Source organism: Pristiophorus japonicus, chromosome 2 (assembly GCF_044704955.1).
Source record: "Pristiophorus japonicus isolate sPriJap1 chromosome 2, sPriJap1.hap1, whole genome shotgun sequence".
NCBI classification, from domain to species: Eukaryota; Metazoa; Chordata; class Chondrichthyes; family Pristiophoridae; genus Pristiophorus; species Pristiophorus japonicus.
Window position 1 is genome coordinate 224,979,111 of NC_091978.1, and position 18,889 is coordinate 224,997,999.

Consider the following 18,889-nt stretch of genomic DNA (forward strand, 5'->3'; position numbering starts at 1 on the left):
GGAGGGGAATGTTGATGAGATTAAATCGAAAAGGACATTGCGCCGCTATTAAATCAGACCGTGGGTTTTGTTCACCGGCTCACCTCTGTCTGTCTCTGCACCACCGAAGAATGGTGTCGGTGGTGAGGGTCCGGGCCGGGGCCGATGGTGCCGGGGCCGGGGCGGTGTGAGGAGAGCAGCCGGTCCCGGGCCTGTGTCCCTGACGCACTTCACTGACGACATCAGCCGGCGCTTGAGCAGGAGTCGGGGACCCGGAAATCCCCCCACCCTGCAGGGAGACGTGGTCAGGAACTTCGGGGGACGTGTGGCACTGGTGGGGCGGGGGTTGGTACTCGGGGTGAGAGGTCAGTCACTGCTGGCCTGAGGTCAGGGAGGTCTGACTTTCCGGGGGTGGGGGGTGTGAGGTCAAACACTGAGGAGGGTGAGAGGGCAGACATTGGGAGGGGAAGATCAGGCAAGGGAGGGGGCAAGTCAGACACTGGGGGTGTGAAGGTTAAGCACTGGGGTCAGGGGGAGAGGTCAGACGCTGGTAGTGGATGGTGGTCAGGTATGGGGGATTGGGGAGAGGTCAGGCATTTGGGGAAGGGGCAGGAACTTGGTTACACTGGTTGAACGTCTTAACCCGCAAGGGTGAGCCCTATCCATTCCACATGAGCTCTGTTCTGTCTGGAGAAGGCAGTCAGAATTGCTCGAATTACACTTTGCAAAGTAACATATGTAGGCAGGGAGGATCTAATTACACATTACAGAGAAACCTACCCCACTCTGAACTTGCAGCACTCTGTTCTCTCAGATCCAACCACAACATTGTCATTAAAGCTGCTGTTATTGTTTGGCGAACCGACCTCTACCTTGTAGATGGTGAACGCCAACTCTCTGACACCTCCTCCGACTTTCCCTGGACCATGACCCACTACCGAACATCAAGCCATCGTTTCCAAGACCTCATCTCCTCTGAAGATCTTCCCTCCACGGCCACTAATCTCATAGTTCCCCAACCCCATACAGCCCGCTTCTACCTCCTTCCCAAGATCCACAAACAGGACTGCCCCAGTAGACCCATTGTTTCAGCCTGTTCTTGCCCCACAGGACTTATCTCTTCCTATCTCGACTCTTTTTTTCTCCCCTTGTCCACTCTCTTCCCACCTACATCCACGACTCTTCCAACGTCTTCCACCACTTTAATCGTTTTCAGTTTCCTGGTCCCAACCGCCTCCTTTTCACTATGGACATCCAATCTCTCTGCATCTCCATTCCTCACCAGGACTCCGTTTCTTCCTTGAACAGAGGTCCAACCAATCCCCTTCCACCACCAGCCCCCTCCGCCTGGCTGAATTTGTTCTCACATTGAACAACCTCTCCTTTGACTCCACTCACTTCTTTCAAATTAAAGCTGTTGCTACGGGAACCTGCATGGATCCTAGCTATTTCATAGGATATGTGCAGCATTCTTTGTTCCAGTCCTATTCAGATCCCCTCCCTCATCTCTTCTTCCAGTGCATTGATGATTGTATCCTGCTCTCGCCCTGAATTGCAAAATTTAATTCATTTTGCTTCTAATTTTCACCCTTCACATGGTGTATCTCTGACTCTTCCTGTCCCTCCTTCAACTTCTCTGTCTCCATTTCTGGGCATAGGTTATTGACAAACATTCACCATAAGACCACTGACTCCCACAACTACCTGGACTACACTTCCTCCCACTGCGCTTCCTGTAAGGACTCTATTCCGTTCTCCCAGTTTCTCCATCTCCGTTACATCTACTCTGACGATGCCACCTTCCATACTAGTGCTTCCGATATGTCTTTTTCCTCAACTGAGGATTCCCCTCTACCACAGTTGACATGACCCTCAACCGTGTCTGTTCTATTTCCTGCATTTCAGCTCTCACCCCTTTCACTCTCTCCCAGAACTATGATAGGGTTTCCCTTGTCCTCATCTTTCACTCCACAAGCCTCCATATTCAATGGATCATCCTCCGCCATTTCCGCCACCTCCAGCGTGATCCCACCACCAAACATATCTTCCCCTCCCCTTTCAGCATTCCGAACGGACTGGTCCCTCCGCGACATCCTGGTCCACTCCTCAATCACCACCTTCCCACGGCACCTACTCGTTCAAGCACAGGAGATGCAACATCTGCGCTTTTACCTCCTCCTTTCCCACTGTCCAAAGCCCCAAACACTCCTTCCAGGTGAAACAGCAATCTACTTATACTAATTTCAATTTACTATACTGTATTCGCTGCTCATTATGCGGTTTCCTCTACATTGGGGAAACCAACACAGATTGGGTGACCACTTTGCGGAACACCTCCATTCAATCCGTAAGCATGACCCCGAGCTTCTGGTCGCCTGTCACTTTAATTCTCCACTCCACTCCCACTTTGATCTCTTTGTCCTCGGCCTCTTCCAATGAAGCTCAACGTAAACTCGAAGAACAGCACCTCATCTTTCGATTAGGCACTTTATAGCCTTCTGGACTCAACATCGAGTTCAACAATTTCAGACCATAACCTTGACCCTATTTTGTCTCTCATATGGCAGCTGTTGATGATTTTGCCATTCTCATTTACACCTCACATAGAGTCATCTTTTGTTTCTTAACTTGTCCTATTACCATCTCCTTTTGCCTTGCACCATCATCGCTTTTGTCTTTTAATCTCTCCTGCCTTCCATCATATCCCAGATCTTCCATTTTGTTCTTTCCTCCACCCCTCCCCCTGCCCCTCCGCGATCTGATATCCCCCCTCCCCTTCCGCGATCCGATCTCCCCCCTCACTATGACCTCCTCGATCTCCTTCCCAACTTCCATGATCTCCCTCCTCAGTCTCCACAACCTTTCCCCACCCAGGCTCCGAACCTCCCCTTGACCCACGATCTTCCCCACAGCCCGTGATCACTCCCTCCCTCCTCTCCCCTCCCCGGCAGTGGCCTACCAGCGCAGGCCTTGTCACCCAACAACCAACCTCTCAATCTGGCTGGCTGCCAGCTGGGAAACAGAGGAAAAAAATTTAATTGAGCTCCACTCTTTAAATTCGGCAGACCCCCCCCATTATCCGCATTTCCGTGTATCCTGGCCACTACGACCCCGCTTCTCCACTCCCTCGCCGCCTCCATGTAAATATCGGGGCCAATCAGTCTGCTGTAATTGCAGATCAGAGGGCATAGTGAGGTAATGCCAAGGAACAAAAGTATGGTTGAAGTAGCCACAAATTAAAGTACTGTTTCTTAGGAAGACAACATGGCCACCATGATTCTCCTTAACAATCTTCCAGAAATTGCAACAGAAAATGTGAGCGATGAGGCCTACCGCCACCTCACTGCCCAACCTGTATATCCCTCCCCTCATTAGTTGAGATGGTTACTGGCCTCTCCTCCCTGCCCACTGTATGCAAATGGTGACTGGGGCAGTGTAAGGATCCACGGAGGATTTCCCTCCTATCAAGATGCATTGCCGCTACATCATAGGGCTGCCATGTGGAGGTAATGGTAGGTCTTGGAAGCAGCAGTAACAGCCCTGAAGTCTCTTCATGTAGTGGCCTCCTCTCCCTCCAGTCTGGCCCCCAGTTTGTATCTGCTGAAGGCCTCGGTCGCAGCACGTCTGCCCCTTTAAGGTCCCTCGTTGGCTCTTGTGCTTGCTGCAGTGGCGTCCCCTCTGCAGCACTGTCCAGATTCAATTCTTCACCACTGGCTGGTTCCCTCTTGGCAGTGGGGAGTTTGCCGTGCATCCCCCATGAGCCCAGACTCGGAAATGATTCGAGTTGGGGCAGGTTCAGAGGGGCAGTCAAAATCCCATTCCCTCCAAGAAGCCCTGAAGAGGAAAATCTTGGTCCCTATTTGGACCCTCCCACCCACCAGCTGACAAGAGTGGAGATGTGTCAGAATGTGAGCAGGAGCAAGCAACCCTTGCAGCTGTGGAAATAGCAGAACATTTTATGACCTTGACTGCCATTGGCAGTGATGTGCCTGCGGTGGAGCTTAGCACAAGATCAGATGCCAGTGTACATCACAACTCTGTCACAATCTCTCTTGTGATGTGCAGTCTACAAAATGCAGTTCTCTGATAATTGCAGCTAATTCTACTGCTGCCTGTATATCCAGGTTTTAGAGTTATCATGAGTGCGGGCAGTCTGCATCTGGCTCTAACTCAAATACCTAGATATCTCTAGTACAAATTTTACTAATTAACACATAACAACTATTATATATGTATACTTGTATTTATTCTGTACAGCCACCAGAGGGCTCATCCCCTGGAGTCCCAAGGGATCCCATAATCCCTTGGGAGCACAGGTATTTAAGGAGGCTTCACAGGTTGGAGATGCACTCTGGAGACCTGCAATAAAAGACTAAGGTCACACTTTACTTTGAGCTCACAGTGTTCAGTCTGACTCTTTCTCCATACACAACAACTGGCGATGAGATACAGATAGCGAACCCAAAGATGCAGAGAACAGTGGGCATCCTGGAGAAATTCTCGGAGGGAGATGATAGGGAAACTTTTGTGGAGCGACTGGACCAATACTTTGTGGCCAACGAGCTAGATGGGGAAGAGAGTGCTGTCAAAAGAAGGGTGATCCTCTTCACTGCTTGATGGTTTGCACTGCTCTCTCTGCCTGACCATTGAACGCTGGTTTAAACGGGGCAGATGTGACATGTTTGATCCTGTTGCGGGTCATGAATTCTTTGAACTCAGCACTGGTGAAACATGGTCCGTTGTCGCTCACCAGGACATCAGGTAAGCCATGTGTGGCAAACATGGCCCGCAGGCTTTCAGTGGTGGCAGCAGACGTGCTAGCCGATATTATCTCACATTCAATCCACTTGGAGTACGCGTCTACAACCACAAGGAACATTTTACCCAAGAACGGGCCTGCATAGTCGACGTGTAACCTAGACCACGGTTTGGAGGGCCACGATCATAAACTAAGCAGCGCCTCCCTGGGTACATTGCTTAACTGCGAACTGATGGTGCCGTCTCCCTTGAGGACTGGGACAATAGCTGAACTCGATCGGTGAAATGATGCCCTCTCGTTGCAGCCGGTCTAGCTCGATCTCTACCCTTTCTCTCGTCATGTACAGTACTGCTCTCGCCTTATGATGGATGGGACGCGCCCCCGGAATTAGGTGGATCTGCACTTTGCTCCTTGGAATTTCCCGATGCCTGGTTTGAACAGCGAAGGAAATTTGTTTAAGATCTGGGCACACGAAGTGTCGTCAGCGGGCGATAGCGCTCGGATGTCATCCCAGTTCCAGAGGGCAGAGTAGATTGTTATGTTCAGAATAACTCCACAAGGCTATGCGCTGTAAGCTCAAACTGTTGTAGAAACATAGAAAATAGGTGCAGGAGTAGGCCAATCAGCCCTTCGAGCCTGCACCGCCATTCAATTAGTTCATGGCTGAACATGCAACTTCAGTACCCCATTCCTGCTTTCTCGCCATACCACTTGATCCCCCTAGTCGTAAGGACTATATCTAACTCATTTTTGAATATATTTAGTGAATTGGCCTCAACAACTTTCTGTGGTCGAGAATTCCACAGGTTCACCACTCTCTGGGTGAAGAAGTTTCTCCTCATCTCGGTCCTAAATGGCTTAAACCCTTATCCTTAGACTGTAACCCCTGGTTCTGCACTTCCCCAACATTGGGAACATTCTTCCTGCATCTAACCTGTCTAAACCCATCAGAATTTTAAACGTTTCTATGAGATCCCCTCTCATTCTTCTGAACTCCAGTGAATACAAGCCCAGTTGATCCAGTCTTTCTTGATAGGTCAGTCCCGCCATGCCGGGAATCAGTCTGGTGAACCTTCGCTGCACTCCCTCAATAGCAAGAACTTCCTTCCTCAAGTTAGGAGACCAAAACTGTACACAATGCTCCAGGTGTGGCCTCACCAAGGCCCTGTACAACTGTAGTAACACCTCCCTGCCCCTGTACTCAAATCCCCTCGCTATGAAGGCCAACATGCCATTTGCTTTCTTAACCGCCTGCTGCACCTGCATGCCAACCTTCAATGACTGATGTACCATGACACCCAGGTCTCGTTGCACCTCCCCTTTTCCTAATCTGTCACCATTCAGATAATAGACTGTCTCTCTGTTTTTACCACCAAAGTGGAGAACCTCACATTTATCCACATTATACTTCATCTGCCATGCATTTGCCCACTCACCTAACCTATCCAAGCCACTCTGCAGCCTCATATCATCCTCCTCGCAGCTCACACTGCCACCCAACTTAGTGTCATCCGCAAATTTGGAGATACTACATTTAATCCCCTCGTCTGAATCATTAATGTACAATGTAAACAGCTGGGGCCCCAGCACAGAACCTTGCGGTACCCCACTAGTCACTGCCTGCCATTCTGAAAAGTACCCATTTACTCCTACTCTTTGCTTCCTGTCTGACAACCAGTTCTCAATCCACGTCAGCACACTACCCCCAATCCCATGTGCTTTAACTTTGCACACTAATCTCTTGTGTGGGACCTTGTTGAAAGTCTTCTGAAAGTCCAAATACACCACATCAACTGGTTCTCCCTTGTCCACTCTACTGGAAACATCCTCAAAAAATTCCAGAAGATTTGTCAAGCATGATTTCCCTTTCACAAATCCATGCTGACTTGGGCCTATCATGTCACCTCTTTCCAAATGCGCTGCTATGACATCCTTAATAATTGATTCCATCATTTTACCCACTACCGATGTCAGGCTGACCTGTTTTCTCTCTCCCTCCTTTTTTAAAAAGTGGGGTTATATTGGCTACCCTCCACTCCATAGGAACTGATCCAGAGTCTATGGAATGTTGGAAAATGACTACCAATGCATCCGCTATTTCCAAGGCCATCTCCTTAAGTACTCTGGGATGCAGATCATCAGGCCCTGGGGATTTATCGGCCTTCAATCCCATCAATTTCCCCAACACAATTTCCTGACTAATAAGGATTTCCCTCAGTTCCTCCTTCTTACTAGACCCTCTGACCACTTTTATATCCGGAAGGTTGTTTGTATCCTCCTTAGTGAATGCAGAACCAAAGTACTTGTTCAATTGGTCTGCCATTTCTTTGTTCCCAGTTATGACTTCCCCTGATTCTGACTGCAGGGGACCTATGTTTGTCTTTACTAACCTTTTTCTCTTTACATATCTATAGAAGCTTTTGCAGTCCATTTCAATGTTCCCTGCAAGCTTCCTCTCATACTCTATTTTCCCTGCCCTAATCAAACCCTTTGTCCTCCTCTGCTGAGTTCTAAATTTCTCTCAGTCGCCGGATTCGCTACTATTTCTGGCCAATTTGTATGTCACTTCCTTGGCTTTAATACTATCCCTGATTTCCCTTGATAGCCACGGTTGAGCCACCTTCCCTTTTTTATTTTTACGCCAGACAGGAATGTACAATTGTTGTACTTCATCCATGCGTTCTCTAAATGTCTGCCATTGCCCATCCACTGTCAACCCCTTAAGTATCATTCACCAATCTATCCTAGCCAATTCACGACTCATACCTTCAAAGTTACCCTTCTTTAAGTTCTGGACCATGGTCTCTGAATTAACTGTTTCATTCTCCATCCTAATGTAGAATTCCAACATATTATGGTCACTCTTCCCCAAGGGGCCTTGCACAACGAGATTGCTAATTAATCCTCTCTCATTACACAACATCCAGTCTAAGATGGCCTCCCCCCTAGTTGGTTCCTCGACATATTGGTCTAGAAAACCATCCCTTATGCACTCCAGGAAATCCTCCTCCACCGTATTGCTTCCAGTTTGGTTAGCCCAATCTATATGCATATTAAAGTCACCCATGATAACTGCTGCACCTTTATTGCATGCACCCCTAATTTCCTGTTTGATGCCCTCCCCAACATCACTACTACTGTTTGGAGGTCTGTACACAACTCCCACTGGCGTTTTCTGCCCCTTGGTATTCCACAGCTCCACCCATACTGATTCCACATCATCCAAACTAATGTCTTTCCTTACAATTGCATTAATTTCCTCTTTCACCAGCAACGCCACCCCACCTCCTTTTCCTTTCCGTCTATCCTTCCTAAATGTTGAATACCCTTGTATGTTGAGTTCCCAGCCTTGGTCACCCTGGAGCCATGTCTCCGTGATGCCAACCACATCGTATCCGTTAACTGCTATCTGCACAGTTAATTCATCCACCTTATTCCAAACACTCCTCGCATTGAGGCACAGAGCCTTCAGTCTTGCCTTTTTAACACACTTAGGCCCTTTAGACTGTTGCTGCAAAGTGGCCCTTTTTGTTTTTTGCCTTGGGTTTCTCTGTCCTCCACTTTTACTCATTTCCTTTCTGTCTTTTGCTTCTGTCTCCAGTGTACAGTGCATAGTGTTGTTACATAAAGGTTACAGTTATGTGAAGGTTACAAACATGACATCACCTCCCCCCAAAGTTTTTGGGTCAAAGATTAAGTCTTTCAGGCAGTCGCCGCTCTCTCGTGGAACGCCGCAGTTGGGGCTCTGGTTGTTGAGCCTTGGCCTGTGTCTTTGTCACCTGTGGTGATTCCGGCTCGTCCGGGCTGGCCACAGGGACTGTGCATGCTGCTGACGGTTCTTGTTGCTCGTTCACTGGCGGTGGTGTGGGCAGCATCTCATGATATTCCTCAAGTTCCTCAGTGTCCATGCTGAACCTTTTTTTTACTTGGTCCAGATCCTTGCGGCATATCTGCCCATTGTTGAGTCTGACCACTATGACTCTATTCCCCTCTTTACCAATTACAGTACCCTCGAGCTACTTGGGCGTGATTCAGAACAAATACAGGGTCATCAATTTCTATACATCTCTCCTTTGAGTTACAGTCGTGGCACTCATTTTGGGACTGGCGCTTGCCTTCAACAATGTCTGACAAGACTGGATGAATGATGGACAGCCGAGTTTTAAGTGTACGTTTCATGAGTAGTTCCACTGGCGGGACTCCCGTGAGCGAGTACGGTTGGGACCTGTAGGCCAGCAGGAGGCACGATAGACGGTATTGAAGGGAGGTCCCTTGAACCCGGAGCATGCCTTGCTTTATGATTTGAACCACACGTTCCGCCTGGCCATTGGAAGCCAGCTTGAACGGCGCTGTCCTGACATGTTTGATGCCATTACCCGACATGAACTCCCGGAATTCATAGCTAATGAAACACGGGCCATTGTCGCTAACTAGGATGTCCGGCAAGCCGTGGGTCGCAAAGACCATCCGCAGACTCTCCACTGTGCATGAATTCAATATGAAATATCCATTTCGAGTACGCATCAACAACAATGAGGAACATTTTTCCCATGAACAGGCCCGTGTAGTCTATGTGAATATGTGACCATGGCTTGGTGGGCCAGGGCCACAGGCTGAGTGGGGGCCTCCCTGGGGGCATTGCCCAGCTGGGCACACGTCGTGCACCTGCGAACACTGTGTTCCAGGTCTGCATCAATTCCTGGCCACCATACATGTGACTGGGCAATGGTCTTCATCAGCACAATGCCTGGGTGCTCGCTGTGGCGTTCCCTGATGAATGCTTCCCTTCCCTTCTGGGGCATGACTACCCGGCTGCCCCATAGCAGGCTGTCGGCTTGGATGGAGAGTTCATCCATCCGTCTGTGGAACAGTCTGACCTCTTCAGGGCATGCTCCATGTGCGGGCGCCCAATCCCCAGTCAGGACACATTTCTTAATCAGAGATAGGAGGGGATCTCTGTTTGTCCAGGTTGTGATCTGGTGGGCTGTGATGGGGGAGCCTGCGCTGTCAAAGGCATCGACAGCCATGACCATCTCCGCGCTTTGCTCCGCTGCCCCCTCAGTGGTGGCCAGTGGAAGCCTGCTGAGCACGTTAGCGCAACTTTCGGTGCCTGGCTGGTGCCGTATGGTGTAGTCATACACAGCCAGCGTGAGAGCCCATCGCTGTATGCAAGCTGACGCATTGGCATTGACAGCCTTGCTGTCTGACAACAGGGATGTTAACGGCTTGTGGTCCGTTTCTAACTCGAACCTTCTGCCAAAAAGGTACTGGTGCATCTTTTTCACCCCGTAGACATATGCGAGTGCTTCCTTTTCAACCATCCCATATCCCCTTTCTGCCTGGGAGAGCGACCTGGAGGCATAAGCCACAAGTTGGAGTTGGCCCTCATCATTACTCTGCTGCAACACGCACCCAACCCCATAGGATGATGCATCACACGTTAAAACCAGTTTCTTACAGGGGTCGTACAGGGTCAATAACTTATTAGAACAAAGCAGGTTCCGCGCCCGATTGAAAGCCCGTTCCTGACAGTCTCCCCCAAAACCAATCGCAACCCTTATGCAGGAGCACATGTAGCAGCTCCAACAATGTACTTACGTTTGTCAGAAAGTTCCCGAAATAGTTCAATAGTCCCAGAAATGACCGCAACTCCGATGTGTTGCCAGGCCTGGGCGCGCGACGGATCGCCTCCGTTTTGGATTCGGTAGGCCGGATCCTGTCTGCGGCAACCCTCCTGCCCAAAAACTCTACCTCTGCGGCCAAAAACACACACTTGGACTTCTTTAGTCGCAGGCCTACCTGGTCCAGTCGGCGTAGCACCTCCTCCAGGTTGTGGAGGTGTTCCTCGGTGTCTCGACCTGTGATAAGGATGTCGTCCTGAAATACGATTGTTCCGGGGATGAATTTGAGCAAGCTTTCCATGTTCCTCTGAAAGATAGCGGCTGCTGAACAAATGCCAAATGGACACCTGTTGTAGACAAACAGTCCCTTGTGTGTGGTGATGGTGGTCAGTAGCTTGGATTCTTCGGCCAGTTCCTGGGTCACGTAGGCTGAAGTGAGGTCCAACTTGGTGAACAGCTTGCCGCCTGCCAGCGTGGCAAAAAGATGCTCTGCTCTTGGAAGCGGGTATTGGTCCTGAAGGGACACTCGGTTGATGGTGGCCTTGTAGTCGCCACAGATCCTGACCGAGCCATCCGTTTTTAGAACAGGGATGATGGGGCTTGCCCAGTCGCTGAATTCAACGGGCGAAATTATGCCCTCTCTTAGCAACCTGTCCAACTCACTCTCAATTTTCTCCCGCATCACATACTGCACAGCTCTGGTTTTATGGTGCACTGGTGTGGCGTCCGGGGTGATGCGTATCCTTACTTTGGTGCCTTTGAAAGTCCCGACGCCAGGTTGAAATAATGACTCGAACTTTTGTAGGACCTGTGAGCATGAACTTCACTCCACAGATGAAATGGCGTGCACATCCCCCCATTTCCAGTTCATCTCGGCTAGCCAGCTCCTCCCCAAAAGCGCGGGACCATTTCCCGGAACAATCTAGAGTGGCAGCCGGTTCTGAGATCCATTATGTGTGACCACCAACATTGCACTGCCTAGCACTGGGATGGTCTCTTTGGTGTACGTCCGTAATTGCGTGTCAATGCGTTCTAGTTTGGGTCTGCTAGCTCTGAGTGGTCACAGTTTCTCGAATTGTTGGACACTCATAAGTGACTGGCTGGCTCCTGTGTCCAGCTCCATGTGTACCAGGATGCCGTTTAACAGTACTCTCATCATCATAGGTGGCGTTCTTGTGTATGAGCTGTGGATGTTTGCCACCTGAACCCGCTGAACTTGAGCGTCCATTGCTGTGTCCCAGGCATACCCCTGTCTTGCAGACCCCTCTTGTGGTTCATCCATTTCGTAAACCAGCCTCGCTGTGGGCTTCCTGCACATCCTGGCTAAATGTCCACTCAAGTTACAATTTCTGCAGATGAATTGTTGAAACCGGCAGGTCTTTGCAGCATGTTTGCCCCCGCACCTCCAGCATGAGCTGAGATTGTTGTGAACAAAAGAGCTGTTACCAGGCATTCCTCTCTGATTGTCTCTTTGATTACTCTTGAGCACTCTGTTTGTGGATGTTAATGGTCCCATCCCGGGATGTATTGTCCCTTGTGATGGTGTAAATGTCCGTTCAACCTGCCATTGTCTCTGTTGAGGACCCATGCTAGAGTCTGTTACTGCCTGGCTGGTGTCGAATTGCCTTTGCCCGCCTGTGGGGTTCTGAGTCGCGTTTACCATGTTAACTCCCTGCTCCATCGCCACGTTGGGAGCAGAGCTGTGCGCGTATTTGATCTTGGTTTCCTTCTCCCCCGCCATGAAGGTTTGAGCCATCAACGCCGCTGCTTCCAAGGTCAAGTCCTTGGTCTCAATTAGCTTCCTAAAAATCCCGGCATGACCAATGCCTTCAATGAAGAAATCCCGTAACATCTCCCCCCTGCAGGCGTCTGTGAACTTATAGAGGCTGGCCAAGCGCCAAAGGTCCGCAATGAAGTCCGGTATGCTCTGTCCTTCCCGACGTCAGTGCGTATAGAATCGGTGTCGGGCCATTAGTATACCACTCGCCGGTTTGAGGTGCTCACCAATCAGTTTGCTGAGCTCCTTTAAGGTCTTGTCCACCGGCTTCTTGGGTGCAAGCAGGTCTTTCATCAGCACGTACATCTTAGGTCCACAGCTGATCAGTAGATGCGCCCTCCGCTTGTCAGCCGCTGCCGCTTCCAGCCAGTTCTTCGTGACAAAGCTCTGCTGGAGCCTCTCAACGAAATCGTCCCAGTCCTCACCAACACAGTACCGTTCCTCTGTGCTACCGGTGGCCATTCTCTTGAGTCGTTGATTCCCGTTTCTCATCGCCAAATGTTGTGTCCTTACACACTACAGCAAATCAACACGAGGCACACACTGAAGACAAGGTCACTCTGTGACCTGTACCTTTATTCACAGGACCAAGAAGTGATGACCCTGCGTGGGACCTCCCTTTATATACCTGGATGACCAGGTGAGGAGTGTTTCCCACAAGTTCACCCCCTGTGGTCAAGGTATGCATTTCTCAGGTGTATACAGTGTACAGTGTTGTTACATAAAGGTTACAGTTACGTGAAGGTTACAAACATGGCACGTATACATCGACTATGCAGGCCCATTCTTGGGTAAAATGTTCCTTGTGGTTGTAGACGAGTATTCCAAGTGGATTGAATGTGAGATAATGTTGGCTAGCACATCCGCTGCCACTACTGAAAGCCTGCGGGCCATGTTTGCCACACACGTCCTACCCGATGTCCTGGTGAGCGACAATGGGCCATGTTTTACTAGTGCTGAGTTCAAAGAATTCATGAACCGTAACGGGATCAAACATGTCACATCTGCCCTGTTTAAACCAGTGTCCAATGGTCAGGTAGAGAGAGCAGTGCAAACCATTAAGCAAGGCTTGAAGAGGGTAACTGAAGGCTCACTGCAGACTCGCCTATCCCAAGTCCTGCTTTGCTACCGCACGAGACCCCATTCACTCACTGGGATCCCATCTGCTGAACTGCTCATGAAAAGAGCACTTAAGACAAGGCTCTCGCTAGTTCACCCTGATCTACATGAACAGGTAGAGAGCAGGCGGCTTCAACAAAGTGCATACCTTGATAGCGCAAATGTGTCACGCGAGATTGAAATCAATGATCCTGTATTTGTATTAAATTATGGACAAGGTCCCAAGTGGCTTCCCGGCAGTGTTGTGGCCAAAGAGGGGAGTACGGTGTTTCGGGTCAAACTTTCAAATGGACTCATTCACCGGAAACTCTTGGACCAAATCAAACTCAGATTCACGGATTATCCTGAGCAACCCACCTTGGACCCTACCTTTTTTGATCCCCCAACATACACACCAGTGGCAACCGGCACCACGGGTTGACCACAAAGCAGAACCCATCATCCACAGCAGCCCAGCAGGGCCCAACACACCAGGCACAAAGCAAGGCCAGCTGCACAGCAACCCAGCGAGGGCCCAACAAATGATTTAACAACACCAGCTTTCACACCAAGACGATCAACCAGGGCAAGAAGGGCCCCAGATCGACTCACATTGTAAATAGTTACACTATTGACTTTGGGGTGAGTGTTGTTATATATGTGTACTTGTATTTACTCTGTACAGCCACAAGAGGACTCATTCCCTGGATTCCCAAGGGAGCCCATAATCCCTTGGGAGCACAGGTATTTAAGGAGGCTTCGCAGTTTGGAGAAGCACTTTGGAGACCTGCAATAAAAGACTAAGGTCACACTTTACTTTGAGCTCACAGTGTTCAGTCTGACTCTTTCTCCATACACAACATCAACCAAATAAAATAGCTGAATATGAAGGGAGGGAAACACTAGTTTATTTTAACAGGTGGAAAAAACTTACAGCTGCATATACGAAAATTCCCCATTTTATTAACTAAGTGGACATTGGCTCAGGATTAAGGGATTTCTCAGAATAAGTAGTAGGCGAGCCGGTATGGTATCTTGATGTTGTTGTAACTAAGTACATCCAGAATGTGGAAATGTGGACTTAATGTACTGGAACATTTTATTCCTTGATAACAAAGTCTTTTTTGTGGAGGTCAAAAGCTTGTCACTTATCACAACTGTTATGTATAGAAGCACTCCACAAGGCTGAGTACTGTGAGTTAAACTTAGTGTGACCTTAGTCTTCTTTATTACAACTCCAGAGTGCCTAAACAACATGGCAGCCAACCTTTTATACTGGCCCTGCACGTGTGTGCACGTGACCATTAGGACTCCAACAGTCACGCCCTCTGGTGGCAAGTATTACATAGTTACATACATAATATCACTCCCCCCCCCGCCGCCCCCCGCCCCCGCCAATGTCTTTGGTACAAGTTATTTACAAGCTGAGGCGATCTGGAGCCCTTCGCTCCATGGTTGATCGTCTAAGTTCAAATCCTGGCGTGTGAGTAGGTTGGACCATTGCTGCACTGCGGCTGGTCTGACCGGACTGTTAGGAACTGTGGGTTCAGCCTCGTGATTGACAGTGAGATCGATTGCTGGTTGGGTGTGTGTTGATGGGTCCTTTTCAAGTCGTTCCTGGTTGTCAGTAAATCCAATTTGGTCTGCTCTCAATGGTTTCTGCACGTTTGACCATTTAACAGATTGGTTATAAACACCCTATTCCCTTCCTTGGCCAAAACAGTGCCAGCAACCCACTTGGGAACATGACCGTAATTCAAGACAAACACAGGGTCGTTAACATCAATGTCACGTGAAACAGCCGCGCGATCGTGGTACATGTTCTGCCGGTGTCGCCGAGTTTCCACGCGATCATTGAGATCCAGGTGGATTAGAGAGAGCCTGGGTTTGAGGGCTCTCTTCATTGACAATTCTGCCGGGGGAACCCCGGTGAGCGAGTGGGGTCGCGTCCGGTAACTGAGCAAAATGCGAGACAAGTGAGTCTGCAGGGAGCCGTCCGTCACGCATTTCATGCTCTGCTTGATTGTTTGGACTGCCTGCTCTGCTTGACCGTTAGACGCGGGCTTAAACGGAGCAGCTCTGACACGCTTGATGCCATTGCAGGTCATAAACTCGTTGAATTCCGAGCTGGTCAAACACAATCCATTGTCACTGACGAGGATGTTGGGCAAGCCATGGGTGGCGATCATGGCCTGGAGGCTTTCAATGGTGGCTGTGGACGTGCTGGATGACATGATTACGCATTCAATCCATTTGGAGTAAGCGTCCACAACTACTAAAAACATTTTTCCTAGAAAGGGGCTTGCAAAATCTATGTGGATCCTGGACCACAGTTTGGAGGGCCATGACCACAGACTCAGTGGAGCCTCCCTTGGTGCATTGCTCAGTTGCGAGCAAGTGTTGCACTGATGCACGTTTGATTCCAAGTCCGAGTCAATGGCGGGCCACCAAACCGGGTGACCTGGCAATTGCCTTCATCATGACAATACCTGGGTGGGTACTGTGTAAGTCGCGTATAAACGTTTCCCTGCCTTTTTTTTGGCAAAACCATGCGATTACCCCATAAGAGACAATCCGACTGGATGGACATTTCATCTTTGCGTCGGTGAAACGGCTTAATTTCATCTTTCATTTCCCCGGGAACGGCTGACCGGTTCCCATTTAGGACGCAACTCTTTACTAATGATAGCACGGGATCCTGGCTGGTACAGGTTCTGATCCTGTGAGCTGTGACAGGTGACTCCTCGCTCTCAAAAGCATCCATGATCTGTAGCAAGTCTGCGGGCTGCGCCATTTCAACCCTGGTGGTGGGTAATGGTAGCCAGCTGAGAGCATCGGCACAGTTTTCAATGCCTGGTCTGTGGCGGATACCAGTCATAAGCGGATAATGTTATTGCCCATCTTTGGATGCGGGATGCAGCATTGGTGTTTATACCTTTGCTCTCTGAAAACAGCGAAATGAGCGGCTTGTGGTCAGTTTCAAGCTCAAACCAAAGTCCAAATAGGTATTGGTGCATTTTCATAACCCCATATACACATGCTAACGCCTCTTTCTAGACCATACTATAGGCTCTCTCAGCCTTGGACAGACTTCTAAATGCATATGCAACCGGTTGAAGTTTGCCCGATACATTGGCTTGCTGTAACACACAACCGACCCCGTACGATTAGTCGTCACAAGCTAGCAATAAACGTTTACATGGGTCATAGTGGACAAGTAACTTATTTGAACATAGCAGGTTCCTGGCCTTCTCAAAGGCTGTGTCTTGAGATTTGCCCCAAACCCAGTCGCCACCCTTATGTAGCAATATGTGCAACACGCTCAAACAATGTGCTCAACCTGGGTATAAAGTTATCGAAATAGTTGAGGAGCCCCAGGAACGGACACAGCTCCGTCACATTCTGTGGTCTGAGTGCATTCTTGATGGCCTCTGTCTTTGAGTCCATGGGCCTGATGCCATCTGCTGCAATCTTTCTCCTCAAAAATTCGACTTCTGGCGCCAGGAAAACACACTTGGAGCATTTCAGCCTGAGTCCCACTCTGTCTAGGCGACTCAGAACCTCTTCCAGGTTGTGTAGGTGTTCGATGGTGTCAATGTCATGTATCCTACATAGCTGCTGTTGGTACTATCACAAGGTGGGCCACCAGAGGGTACAGCAGTGGGAGACTTGTAGGTTACCTGTACAGGTGTGCCGAGTATAAAAGGCAGGCTACCAGATGTGATCCTCACTCTGGAGTTAACAAATAAAGGACTAAGGTCACTATAGTTCAAGTACAACACATTGCCTTGTGGAGTCATTATTAAAGCATCCAAGGACACAACAATTGGCGACGAGATTACGGATTTTCATGCGAAAATGGCTACCCTTGGTACGTTGCAGCAGTTCACTGATGGTGATAATTGGGATGCCTTTGTGGAGAGGCTCGACCATTTCTTCACAGCAAACGACCTGGCAGGAGACAACCCGGCCACACTGGCTGATAAGCGCAGAGCTATCCTGCTAACCAGTTGTTGGCCCATCGTCTGTGGCCTCGTCAGGGACTTGCTGACACCCGCGAAGACAATGACTAAGATGTATGAGGAGCTCATAACCCTGATCCATGAGCAACTCAAGCCCAAGGAGAGTATCCTCACAGCCAGACACCGGTTCTACACCCACCGCCGGCCCAAAGGCCAGGAAATCGCAAAATACGCTGCATACCTCAGGAGGCTGGCGGCACCGTGTGATTTCAGCAACCACCTCAATGAAGCGCTGCTTGACATTTTTGTCATTGGAATCGGCCATGAGGACCTTCTTCATAAGCTACTGTCGGCGGATACCACAGTCACACTGCAGAAGGCCATCTCCGTGAGCCAGTCATTTAGGACCTCGACCTGCGGTTCTAGGCAGATGACTCACCCTCAGGACTCAAACCCTGCAGGTACTGTGCACCAAGTGACACCTTTTAGAGGCTGGACTGTAGAACATGAACCTTCTCAGGGGAGAGAGAACAGGCCCCCCGAGTCCCTTAACTCAGAGTCCGTCGAGGGGGGCTAATCAAGTAGCTCCATGCTGGCGTTGTGGAGGGAATCACAGGGCTCACCAGTGCCGCTTTAAAGACTATGTATGCAAGGACTGCATCACAAAGGGGCACCTCCAGCGAATATGTAAGAGAAATATGACTGACTGTGTCGATGAAATCGGCAGATGGCCATGAATCCAGCGCAGATTATGAAATGATAGGCAGAGAGACAGCTCAGCCTCATGATGAGGTGTATAGCATGTTTACCTGCACCACCGAGTATTCCCCGTTGAGGATGGAAGTCGAGATAGATGGCGTTCCAGTCTTCATGGAAGTGGACACGGGGACGAGCCAGTTAGTAATGAATCAAGAAGCCTTTGAGAGGCTATGGGACAATCAAGCAATCAAGCTGAACGACTCAAGTTGGTCCCGGTTCATGCAAAGCTGCGCACCTACACCGATGAACTTATCCCAGTAGTTGGTAGTGCAAATGTAAAGGTACTCCATGATGGCGCGGTGCACAAGTTGCCTCTGTGGATTGTTGCAGGTGATGGACCAACGCTGCTCGGCAGTAGGTGCATGGAGAAGATCCATTGGCAGTGGGAAGACTTCACCCCTCCAGCGATCGAAGCCCTCACTTGAGGGTGGATCAGGCACCAGAGAGCAGACCAGCACGGCACCCGAGGCACAGACCACTCAGCACGACTGCGTGGAGATGATCCAGCTGAGACGACCCGAACGCGCCTTCTAGGCTCCAGTGGCAGGACTCAGGAGGGAGAAAATCGGATCCAAAGGTGACTTCCCAGCTTCGGTGGCAGAACCCGGGGAGAAGAGGATCACCACAGTCGACATCGTGGATGGAGGAAAGATGGTGCCCAGACCACGAGGTGAGGCGCTGATGGAGCAACACGTGGCACCAAACGGAGAAGAGGATTGGGGTAAAGAAAGCAAGGCTCTCTTAAAGAAGGCCTGCAACCCACCGCACTTAAAGGGACAGTTCCACACACTCAAGCAATGTAATAGCAACTGTAAGTTAGAGATAAAATGTGTAACTGACGATCAGAATTGTGTACATGCAATAAGCAAGGAAAAAACGCGCGATCAAGTAAAATGTGTAATTGATGATCACAATTGTGTGCAAGCAATCAACG

General features: G+C 49.6%; 1 protein-coding gene across 4 annotated transcripts in view; it reads right to left on the reverse strand.

The window, feature by feature from the left end:
* Positions 1-18,889, reverse strand: part of LOC139233196 (tRNA methyltransferase 10 homolog A-like) — a 49,879-nt gene that overhangs the window by 12,857 nt on the left and 18,133 nt on the right. For 2 of the 4 annotated variants that reach the window (XM_070863882.1, XM_070863850.1), the window contains exon 1: positions 84-249. The exons of 1 other annotated variant lie outside the window; for it this stretch is intronic. In XM_070863882.1, coding sequence (XP_070719983.1) covers positions 84-222 — 139 coding nt within the window. In that variant the 5' untranslated portion in view covers positions 223-249. Of the gene's footprint in view, positions 1-83; positions 250-18,889 lie in introns of those variants that run through there. One more of the 4 variants, XM_070863872.1, reaches the window with a different exon arrangement.